Genomic DNA, 12,048 nt, shown 5'->3' on the forward strand with positions numbered 1-12,048 from the left:
TTGTAAACATGACTTTCTATATCGACGTTCTTCTATTCTCTTAACAACAAATTACAGTGTGAGACAGCTGTCTCTCCGTTTAGTTACGATAATATAATATCAAGCCGACAACTTTCACTTTTTGATTCGAGTGGTTTGTGCGCGCGCTCTCGCGAGGGGGTGCCTCTCATGAAAGCCGTGCATCTGATCGCACAACACCGGAAATCAACAGAAGAAATTCGCGTTGGTTACAGAGTGATATTTCTGCAACTTCGGGTGGCACTCATCGTCTACAGTCGAGAGCCAGAAGACGTAAAAAATAGGGCTACATTAATTAATGGTTACGTTGAATTTCTTCTTTTGCAAAAATGGCTGAAATACTCACTCTGAAAGCGTTCGTTAACGAGCGACTAACCTCTGCAGCTGAAGAGATATTTGGAATGTTTGAGAAAACCATTAACGAACATCACGCGGAATTTTCCCGTTTAAACGAGGAGCTCAAGATTCAACGCAGACAACTGGAGACCGTTTTACACCCAAACAAACCATTACACAGAGCAGGTTAGTGACCGATAAGTTATATCCATCTTTATTGTAATAGCGTACGTTTGGATACTAGTACACGCGTACGTGTGTATAAAGTGCCAGTACCTTTTAAAGATATCAACGTTATTCCTAGAATAGCTAGCTAGCAAGCAAATCTGTGTCTAACAAAAATTGACGTTGGGTGTCTTGCAAATAATGTAAGCATACATGCTGGTTCCAAAAGTCTAATGTTCCTATGCCCTCTTCAGACCCACAGCAGTTCATTGTCAATGATCCTGAACAGGAAGCTTGCCATGAACAACAGCACTGTGACTTGGATTGGAGGAACAATGTTATCCTGCTTATGGATGAACCAGCACCCCAACAAATTAAAGAGGAAGAGGAGGTACATCGGACCAGTCAGGAAGAAGAGTGTAATCAAGGGCTGGAAGCTGATTCAAAAGAATGTATATTGACTCAAACATTTGAAGAACAATCTCGGTTTTCCAACACATACCTAACCAGAAGTGTAAAGAACATGACAGAAGAACCTCCTCACAAACTACCCAATCAAAAGGGAGGAAAGCATGCTGTGCAAGAACGGGCATGTAAACGGAATACCATTGAGGTGTCAAATCCAAAATTGCCTGATGAAAGTCAGTCTGTGTATAGTTGTAAGGTGTGTGGAAATACTTTTCACTATAAGGGTAACTTGGTGAGGCATGTAAGATTGCATACAAAGGATGCTGAATGTCGTTGCGGTGTTTGTGGGAACTCCTACCAAGAGGCCACTGAACTGAAAGTCCATTTAAGAACCCATAAATTGTTTCAGTGCACTGTTTGTGGAAAAATATTAGTCAATGGTTCAAGTCTGAAAGTGCACATGAGGACACACACTGAAGAGAAACCACATTGTTGTAAAGTTTGTGGCAAAGGATTTAAACAAATGGGGCATTTGATTGTACATACAAGGACACACACCAGAGAGAAACCACATTGTTGTAACATATGCAACAGAGGATTTAATCAAATGGTACATTTGAGTGTGCATATGAGAACTCATACCGGGGAGAAACCTTTTTCTTGTCATGTCTGTGGTAAAGGATTTGTCTCTAGAGGAAATCTAGTTCAACACATTAGAGTCCATTCAGGGGATAAACCATACATTTGTAATGATTGTGGTAAAACATTTACTAAGCGTACAAGTCTTAATTACCACATGAGGATACATATTGGAGGGAAAACATTTTGCTGTCATATCTGTGGTCAAGATGTCTGCACTAGTGAAGACTTGAAAAACCACATGTTAATACACATTAAAGGAAAACCATATTCCGACCTGTTAAAGTCTTGAGTTGAGGAAGGACATCATTATTTTTTGTAGATGTTTTCAAAGTACTTTAGGTAAATATCTAGAATGAATACATTGAAATAATACTAGTACTAGTAATACGAATTCCATGCAAATCGACATGTTGATATACTAACATATTACCTTATAACACTAGACAGAATATTGTAAAGTAGAGCTAGAAATGGCTACTATACTAGCCACTGAGGACTATTTAACTTAACATTTGATGTACGCAGGATAGGCAAGTTTTGCTTGACTTTGAAAGGATTCAAACCAAAATTTCCCACCCATCCCATCAAAGCCACTCCTCCAAAACACATGAACGTGCTGCCTTACTATAACCGAGAGGTAGGTAGGTAGACAGACAAGTAGCCCGTCCAATAATTGCATTCGGTCCAAATGCCGTGCAATCATAATTGTTAACTTAATGATTGATCGTTTTTATTACAGTCCTGCGACGCCCACAGATATTGGGTTGATTTAATTTAATCAGTATGCAAAGTTTATTTCAGCAAATATGTCAAAAGGAGCTTCTTAACAACATTACCTACCCTGCCTTTAAGTAAATGGAACATAAACACTGCCTTTCTTTTATTCATCAGCCCACATTACAATTTACTACTTTGACAACACTTATATTTAATATAGTGTTATATAGAAGAGTAGGCCCAAATTATTCCAATGTAGGCTTACCTGTACCGATACAAATGGCAAATAAACTTGTGCATATTGTATTCTTATACCTTGAGCTGTTACTCTGCATTTCCTAGCATTTACATTGCATACTGTTCATAGTGTTCACACTGTATGCATAGGCATAAATACTGCTGTTCATACTGTTGATTCTGTGCTGTAAATATTAGCACAGCACATTCATATCTGACTGCCCTTATGATGTTCACTATAGCATTTAGGCACAGACACCTACCACCACAGACACTGCACACACACAAATCCAACTCTCTCTCTCTGGAGCTCTACAATCAACCAAGCCCACAGACGTACTGTCTCTACAGTGTAGAAAACATGTTCATGAGTGTGATGATGACGTTCCTCTGTCTAACAGTCCTGATCTGGAGGAGGGCTGGAACTGGGCCAGGGAGCTGATGAGCTGAGGACACACACGTCCCCTGCCCCCCTCCAGACCAGACACAGTGCCATTGCCCTGGCCCTCCAGAAGCACGTGGTGGCCTGTGTGTTTGGGGACCGTGGCTCCAGACTGCAGAGCCTGCGGGCCTTCATGATGCCTCTGAGAGCCAGCAGCCTGACCAGCCCTGAACTGCCCACCGTGATCTTCCTGGGGGACAGAGACTACTTCCTGAGGGAGTGGCACGACATCCACTACTTCCATAACATCTATTTCCCAGCCAAAAGACAACTAGGCAGACCGTCTTTGTAGTACTGAAGCTGCTCTCAGACTACCCCCTTTCTCCCAATGTTTTTCCCTGTCTCCTGTCTTCTCTCCCTCCAACGCCAAAACCGCCGTCTGTAGTTGGTATTGAGTTATATGTTTGGTAATAAAATGTTAAACTGGCAAAAACTCAAACCCGAGTTGGGGTTGAGTTAATGTAATGTGGTTTTGAGTTAATTTAATGTCCTTTACCATTTGGGGGAGCGTGTCTTTGTATTGAGGGGAGGTGAGAAAGTCATCCTATTTGGGGGGAGTTGACTCATATTTGGGGGAGTGTTTTCATTTGGGGATGTACTCACATTAGTGGGTGTGTTTTGCACTTCAGGGCCACCGTACCAAAGCGCCGTTGTCGTGTAAACGAATGGCCAAACCGCATTCAACGTTTTCTGTTTTTTGTTGAAAACCTTGTCGTGTAAACATCCCTTTCGGTAGGCTATATTTAATAGTAATTAGCACTACAGTAGTTATTGGTTTGTGAAAATGTCTCAATTAAACACACTGAAACTATTCGTCAACGAACGATTAGCTGCTGCAGCAGAAGAGATATTTGGAATGATGGAGAAAACTTTTACCGAGCATCACGTGGAAATTTCCCGTTTATCTAAGGAGCTCGACTATCAACGCAGAATACTGGATATTGCCCTCAAACCCCAGTTAAAGTTGCATAGAACCGGTGAGTAACCACTGTATACTGTGCATTTTCATTATTACACAGCAGAGTCGGATAATTAGCTAGGTAGGCTACCATACGAATCTTAGAAGTGGTGTACTTGCAGCAACGCTAGCTTCACTGAAGTGTATTGTTCCCATGTCTCTTCCTAGACCACCAGCATAAGTGTAGCGTCAATTCTCCTGAAAAGGAGATTTCCCCAGAACAGCAGCATGGTGAATTGAAGTGGTGCTTCAGTTCAGTGAAGGAGGAACCAAAGGCCCCACAAGTAAAAGAAGAAAACGAGGAAGTTCTAATCAGTCCAGGAAAACATAATCAAGGGCTGGAGGTTGACACTCAGGAGTTCATATTGAGTCAAACGTCTGTGAGAAGTGAGGACCAAATTACACCCCCATGCAGAACTCTGGAGAAAAGTGAAGAAGATCTGCCTGGCACACCAACCAACCAAACTAAAACAGAGCTTGCATGCAAGCTGGATTCCATAAAGTTGTTGCAGTCAAAACCACACACTGCTCCTTATACATGTAAGATTTGTGAAAAGGCTTTTCATTATAAAGGTAACTTGGTCAGACATGTCCAATTGCATGCCAATGATGCAAAATGTATTTGTGGTGTTTGCGGTGAATCCTTCCTACAGAGCTCTGAATTGAAATCCCACATACAATTCCACAATACTTTACAGTACAGACTTGATGGCAAACCACATTTCTGTAAAGTTTGTGGTAGAGGATTTAATAAAAGGGGATGTTTGAATGTGCACATGAGGAGCCACATGGGAGGGAAATCATTTTCCTGTCATGTGTGTGGTAAAGGATTTGCCTCCAGAGGAAACTTGGCAGAACATGTTAGGACCCATACTGGGGGAAAAATGTATAACTGTAATGATTGTAACAAGAGGTTTACGAAGTGTACACACAGAGTGAAACTATATTGCTGTCATATGTGTGGAAAAGAGGTCTATACCAGTGAGGACTTGAAAAAGCACATGGTAATCCACATTGGTGAAAAGCCATATTCTTGTCAGGTTTGTGGTAAAGGAGTCAGTTCCAGCACAAACCTGGACAAACACATGAAAATCCACACAAGAAAATGAATTTTACTCAGAAGGGGTGCAGGTCCTAGTATGATTTAGAAGGAAATAAAAACATTGCAGTGGAATAATGTGCCCAATGTTGTATGTTTATGTCCTTTTTCCAACAAGAGAAAAGGAGTAAATTAATTTGCTTTTAATTACAATTCCAGTTCATTTATCCCCATGAAGTACTTTGTTTACATGTGACAAATACCCCCAAATTTGTTTTCAGGAACATTTTATACCAGCCAATCAATGTTATCTAGGTCACAACAGGCACACATTTAAAAGTTAGGGTAAGAGTAGTTAAGTAATTAATTGTGGTCTAGTAAAGAGGCCTGTGTTGTTTTAGTAGCATTTTTAGGTCTGAGGAATAATGTTCACTGGTATTCAGTGTAGGTCTGAATGTTAAATCCAGAGGGTTTGTTTTTGCACCTTACTGAGGTCTGCCATTCTGCCTTAAATCTTAAAATGGGAGCATTGTATTGTCTGTAAGTTTTGAGTCACATCTTTTTTTTTTTACTTTGATGTAACTGATATGACAGATTTTAAGATGATGTTTCACTAGTAAATAGAACTATAGCTTTACATGCAGGATGTTATATTTACAATGTGTTTAAATGTGGCATGCTTTGTCAATTCAGTAAATACATTCCCATGTTACTGTGTCTATCAGGGTTTTCCTCATACAAAATGTAGTTACAGAATTGGCTCAGAAGTGAGTCCACAGAAGCACAAAAGTAAGAAAAGCATGACATGAAAACCCCCTTAACCCTTGTGTTATCTTCGGGTCATTCTGACCCATCAGTCATTGTGACCCACCGTCGTATTGCGACAGATTTACCGCATACAAAGACAAAGTGAAGCATTTTCTTTTAACCGTTGGGCTGTCTCAGACCCCCCACATTGCAAAGGTTAAAAGAAAATTATTTTAATTTGTTTTTGTATTGGGTAAAATTGGGTAAACACAACGATGGTTCGTTATGAACCTTTGGGTCATGTGACCCGAAGGCAGCACGAGGGTTAACCCAAGCCTGACACCAGACACTTCTGGTTCTGGAAAGATTTGATAGACATGAGCAAAAAAGGACTGTTAGACAGAGGAATGCCAGCACACACGCTCATGTGTACATCATCATCACACTCATGTACATGTTTACTACACTCTGTAGAGCAAAAAAGGGCATAATGACAATATTTGGGAATGGGCACTCATGTCTTTACATAGTAGGGATGCTGTATTACCACTAGATGTCATCGTTTCTAGTTTTCATTGTAATCCAGTTGACCTGAACCTATAGAGTTGCTTTCATGCAACAAAAAAGAACATAAATACAGGGCATGCTGCCCTTCACATTTTAGGCACAGATCATGTTAGTTTGAGTATCTTAATTGGATTTCAAATTAACGGTGGTGTTAGGGTTAGTTTTCGAATTACCATACCAAATTGATTAAGAACCTGAATAAAAAAAATACAATTGTGTCAAAATACATATGATTATAAAGTGTACTCTTTTGTGGGACAGAAAAATATGTGCACCTCTTTTAGGGGTATGGTGGTACTAAAGCTGTTACTGGTCAAGGCTTGGTGACTGCTCACAGCTTTGTGAATCCACTAGAGTGTGTCATTTGGAGGTAGCTACGCAAGCTGTGAGTCGTCTAGTCGATTAGAATAATCACCAATAATTTTCCAGGTAAGTTTAACTTTACTTTGGTTTGAAGTATCAATTTACTTTTGGTGGATCGTTTTAGAAGACACCAAGTTGCCAGGTAGGTCCTTAAGATGATTAACCCTTGTGCTGCCTTCGGGTCACATGACCCAAAGGTTCATAACGAACCATCGTTGTGTTTACCAAATTTTACCCAATACAAAAACAAATAAAAATCATTTTCTTTTAACCTTCGCAATGTGGAGGGTCTGAGACAGCCCGACGGTTAAAAGAAAATGCTTCACTTTGTTTTTGTATGCGGTAAAGTTGTCACAATACGACGGTGGGTAACAATGACTGATGGGTCAGAATGACCCGAAGAGAACACAAGGGTTAAGTGCCTTGCACAAATCATTCAGAGGTGCATACATTTCAATGAAATGTGTGGTCTAAGAACACACATTTTAAAGATTCATCTTCAGGACCACTTCACTTGTGCCACTCTGGCTTGACTGAGTGATGCAAGTGTGGCTCAGTGTGAAAAATGAAGTGATGATTGTACGTGGCTGGGAGCTAATCAGTGCAGTGACAGCCTCATTTTGAGCTAAATCTTCACAAAAGAGTTTCCATTGGACATCTACTTCCAGCTGTGATGTTTAGAGGTCTATAACTATAGTTACAAGATGATTCGGTGAACAGTTACTATACATCATACAAACAGTTAGAGCCCACATCAGTTACAACCAAAGTATTCCAGAACTGGCAAGAACTGTTGTTGCCCTCTATATGATAAAAGCACAATGAAAGTCCTGGAAGAAATGTAGTAGACTTTCTAACATACAGTAGAGTTATTATTTTAATCCTCAAGTCTCTCTGGCTTCAGCAGGTGTTGGACAGGTCATTGCGATGAACATGGGCTTGGATCACAGGCTTATCCAGCCTGTAATCCTACTCCAACCTAAGTGAAACAAAACAGCTGACACTAGTCAAGATTTCCAATGTTTAGTTCTCAGTCAACCGTTCACATCTTCATGGCGATGGTTGTCAGGTAGAGGAAGTACAAAGGAGGTTCAGGATTACATTACCAAAACATGTTAAACACAAGATTTTAGGTAAGAAATTGAAATAGCCATAGGGTGTATAAACCAAATCCTGGTTTAAATATGTTGGCATGTCTATTTCTATTACTTATGCACTTATTTTGAGCTCTGTCAAAAAGATGCCTTGCACATGTTTAGAAAATGAAATAGATGAGTATATTTCAATTGAGTCTGGAATCCATGTGGCAACATTCTTTGGCCAATGTAATAACATGTAGCACAATACCAGCGCTGATTATCTGACAGAGTTGAACAGTTTTATAAATCAAGCATATGAAAAGAGCTTATTGTACACATACTACAATTCCAGTACATATCTCATAATTTACTATTGACGCTTCTGCCCCACCTTGTGTCACCATGTTACCACAAAGCTGTGTAACATAGCATATGTAAATATGTATGCATTGTGAGGTAACATTGGCCATTCTACTTTCAACAAAGTATAGATTTTAGTCCTTGAAATATGTATGCATTGCAGAACATAATTTAATATAAATCTCAAGCATCACAACACTATCTTATTAGCTGTCAATCATGAAAGCTGATAATAACAAACAATTTTTTTTCGCTGTACGGACAGTATGGAATACTTGGCTGACATATCAGAGTCTGTGGTAGTAAACTAGTAGGCCTACCAAACCATCCTACCCTTGTTGCCGACGTTTGCTGTACATATGTAGCTTATTTCTCCTGGCTAAGTTTCTAATGAACTTCATGGAAAACAACAAGAAGTACCTTCTAATATACACCTACAACAAAGCTCAGTTGCTGTGAGGTAATTTCATGACTTACTGGCTTCCTACTTTAGTCCCTTCACTTAGTCATCTACAGTTAAAAAGTAATTAAGAGCAGAATCTGGCCAAAAGAAGGACAAAAAGTTTTTGTGAATCCAAATCAATAGCCTGTGCGAGGCAAGACGTGTATGTGTGTGCCCCAGGTTCCTGACAGGTACTGTGTTCTTGTGGTGCTTTGAAAGGAGGGCGAGAAGGGGATTACTGCAGATAGTAAGGGTTTCTCCACTAAGTGAAATTAAGAATTTAATCCAGTGCCTGACCTCTAATTGCTTCTGTCTGCCGGTGTAACACGCTTACCTCATGCATGACCTTGTGCAACTCTGTCATAGGTAAGAAATAAGCAGTGGCTTAGTCACATGGTTAAGAAGTGTAGAGTATTCTTATACTGTGTGCTTTTACCTCATAGTGCAAAGGCCGACCATTAAAGTCACTGGAATTCCATGAGAGTAAACATTTTAATACAAATTTAGCGATCTTTTAAAATGTGAACATTTCAAAATGAAGTAGAACACTCTTGACATTGAAGACACTAAAACTACATGTGATTCACGTTTTCTTTTTTCTGTCTCCTAAACAGTGCTCAATTGATGTATAGCTGTGGAATGGATGTCTCACCATCAAAAAATTATGCATCAAGTAAAAGCAATGCATATCAAGTTTGAGAGCATTCTCCCCTATTGCTTTCCTGCCATTATAGCCACCACCATGACATAAAGAGCACACCCTACCTCACATCTTGTTAGGACATTCTGGACTAGGACTGAGATGCTGCATATTTCCACCATGTTGACAGACAAAATTTCCAGAGAGCTGCTCCAAAGACTCAAGTCAATGACATACTTGGAACAGGCAGCAGTGCTTTTCAGTCCATGGGAGTGATTCAGTTTACTTAAAATGGAGCCCTAAGGCAGGAGTTTGCGTTGTAAACATCCACATACTGTACCAGCAATTGGACTGGCACTGTACAGTGGACACAACAATATCAGGGGACTGCTTTGCTAAAGCTCAGGACAGCCAGGGCACCATCGTGTGCTCCTATGTTTCTTTATAAGGTGAGTGTGAGTGTGTGTAACCGTGGATCCGTCGTGGAGCCACTCACCGCCCGGGCGAGCAGCATTTGGCCCGGAGATGCTACAGACCAACAACTACTCCCTAGTACTGCTGATCCAGCTGAGCCTGCTCACCTTCGACCTGTTTGTCAACTCCTTTAGCGAGCTGCTGAGGGCAGCGCCTGTTGTCCAGCTCGTGCTCTTCATGTAAGGGGGCAGGGGGGGATTCAGTTGACCATAGCTCAGGCTGTAAGGTCCTATGTGCTAAGGTTCTAACAAATCTTGAAGCCATGAAAATTATCTACTCAACAAATGTCAGACTTTTACATTACTTTCTTGTTCCCTTACTTTACCTTTCTCTTTCCCAGTATCCAAGACATCTCCATCCTTTTCAACCTAATCATCATTCTATTGATGCTGTTCAACACCTACGTATTCCAGGTCGGGCTTGTGTCCCTTCTTTTGGAGCGATTCAGAGCTTTGCTGCTGCTGTCGGCACTCTATCTAACCTTCAGTATCTCATTACACTCATGGATCGTGGTACGTATGCACTGAATAAATAAACTGTCTCTGTGTTGGGGGTCCATCCAAGCTTTTAGTTGCCCAGTCTTTTGAAATTATAATTGAAAGAGGCAGATAAAACATAACAGCATATTTTATAAATGTGATATTTTTAACCATATCAATTGTTGAGTCATGTGCATGGGTATTTAGGAGCTAGAAATATACAGTCAATGTAAAATGTTATGGAGGTTGTTTTGTATTAAAGATACTTAATGCTAACTCTTTTCTATTTTAAATAGAAATGAGCAGTCATCTGGTGGCTGTATAGTTGACAGTAAACACAAGCTAGATGTTAAATGTGAAACCTCTCAAACTATATCCCTTGAAATTGGCAACAGACGAAATTCATGTTTTTCTGTCGTACCAGAACCTTCGCTGGCTGAATTCAAACCGCTATGTGTGGACTGATGGTCTCCAAGTGCTGTTTGTGCTCCAAAGAACAGGTGAGACTGTTGTTACTATGCAAAGCCCAATGCTAGAGAGATAAATAAATACTATCGAAAATAAAGCATCGTATTACAGCCAATATAGTGTGACCTTGGCACTGTGAACTTGGAGTGCCAAATTGGTGTGAGTTTCATTCACTTAACTGGCCAAGTGGACTGTCAGTTTTGTTTGTTGTCCTTTGATTAGTTGCAATTCTGATTTCTGTATTTGTTTGTAAATGGTACTGTGTATTTGTGTCTCTTGTGTGCAGCTTCTGTGTTGTACTATTACTTCTACAAGCGCACTACAGAGTACCTGGGAGACCCTCGCCTTTATGAGGACTCGCCCTGGCTGCGAGAGGCCTTTGCCAGGGCCCGCCAGTGAATGGACAGCATGTGCATTGAGATGAAACTGACATGAGTATAGCCAAATTGGACTTCTCCTTCACACTCAAGAGATTTTCCCATTTGCATTGCCAGAATGGATACCACTAAGCTTAAGCCAACACAGGCGAGAGATGCCAGATAGTAAGTGAGAGTTAAAGCAGTGTGAGTCACAATGTGGAAGTCAAAGCAAGCTTGTTCTCAACAATGCAATATCTGCATCCATGTGAATCTACCAGCGGAACATGGAATTCAAAAGGAAGAAATGGATCATGATGTGTTACTAATATGATGTTGTCTGTGATGCTAACATTTTGGAACTATTGTTGTTACCAGCACCACACTCCTCTGTTTGAAAATGCGATAAATACGTTCACTTATGTTAAAGGTTTTGGGTAAGTGTTAAAGGTTTGCTGTGTAGTTGTTGTTCCCACCAATTCTACTATGCAGTACATACTTTATATGAATTTAACCAAATTTGCCAACATGCTCTTTATTTATTTCAGGATGCCTGCACTTTAAAAAGTGAACCCTCCCCCTTAGCTACCAGAAACAAACAAAAGTACAACTCAGACAACGTTTCACATCCCTCTCACTTGTTTTAATGCAAAGCACAGTTACAAGCACAAAACTGTTCTTAAATTCAGTTATTGTGAGCTTTTTGCTGCTCAAAACAAGCACAACACTGATACGAAGAACAAAAACAAAAATGTTCTATAATCTAAAAATGAATAATGACAAGTGTGAAAAGTGTTTGCCAGATTGCCTTGTCTGTGTGGTGGTGTCTGGAAGGCCTTTGTGTTTATAAGGGCAACATTTATGTTTATAAGGGCATACTATTATTTTATTTATTTCATGTTGTGTGATTTTGCATGTTCTGTTTGATTTTTCTTTTCTTTTGTACAACTGTAATAAATGGAAAAAAAATGTGTATGACAACCTTTTTAATACTGCAGTACCACATGTACAGTATACAAACAAACACAACTTAACTGTACTGACACAATTTTTTTCATTTTACGACATTTGCACGTGTGTGTTTATATGTAGTTTTACTATTAGACTCCAT

At 40.0% G+C, this 12,048-nt stretch overlaps 3 protein-coding genes across 4 annotated transcripts; all 3 read left to right on the plus strand.

Annotated features, from left to right (window-relative positions):
• Window positions 1–175: 175 nt before the first annotated feature.
• LOC134027910 (zinc finger protein OZF-like) lies at window positions 176–2,600 on the plus strand. The gene is made up of 2 exons (XM_062471140.1): window positions 176–540; window positions 774–2,600. The coding sequence occupies exons 1-2, from the start codon at window positions 348–350 to the stop codon at window positions 1,856–1,858; spliced, it is 1,278 nt and encodes a 425-aa protein (XP_062327124.1). The 5' UTR covers window positions 176–347; the 3' UTR covers window positions 1,859–2,600.
• A 989-nt stretch (window positions 2,601–3,589) lies between these two features.
• Window positions 3,590–5,693, plus strand: LOC134027913 (zinc finger protein 235-like). Its single transcript, XM_062471142.1, has 2 exons — window positions 3,590–3,942; window positions 4,092–5,693. Exons 1-2 carry the CDS (start codon window positions 3,750–3,752, stop codon window positions 5,030–5,032), a joined length of 1,134 nt encoding a protein of 377 aa, XP_062327126.1. The 5' UTR covers window positions 3,590–3,749; the 3' UTR covers window positions 5,033–5,693.
• A 938-nt stretch (window positions 5,694–6,631) lies between these two features.
• On the plus strand, window positions 6,632–11,910 carry LOC134027916 (transmembrane protein 138-like). 2 transcript variants are annotated; one of them, XM_062471150.1, is made up of 5 exons: window positions 6,632–6,705; window positions 9,135–9,813; window positions 9,975–10,146; window positions 10,538–10,613; window positions 10,868–11,910. In XM_062471150.1, the coding sequence occupies exons 2-5, from the start codon at window positions 9,686–9,688 to the stop codon at window positions 10,978–10,980; spliced, it is 489 nt and encodes a 162-aa protein (XP_062327134.1). In that variant the 5' UTR covers window positions 6,632–6,705; window positions 9,135–9,685; the 3' UTR covers window positions 10,981–11,910. The 2 variants fall into 2 exon arrangements, with proteins under 2 accessions (XP_062327134.1, XP_062327133.1); XM_062471149.1 differs by lacking the exon at window positions 6,632–6,705 and adding an exon at window positions 7,076–7,772.
• Window positions 11,911–12,048: the final 138 nt, after the last annotated feature.

Source organism: Osmerus eperlanus, chromosome 10 (assembly GCF_963692335.1).
Source record: "Osmerus eperlanus chromosome 10, fOsmEpe2.1, whole genome shotgun sequence".
Taxonomy (NCBI): Eukaryota; Metazoa; Chordata; class Actinopteri; order Osmeriformes; family Osmeridae; genus Osmerus; species Osmerus eperlanus.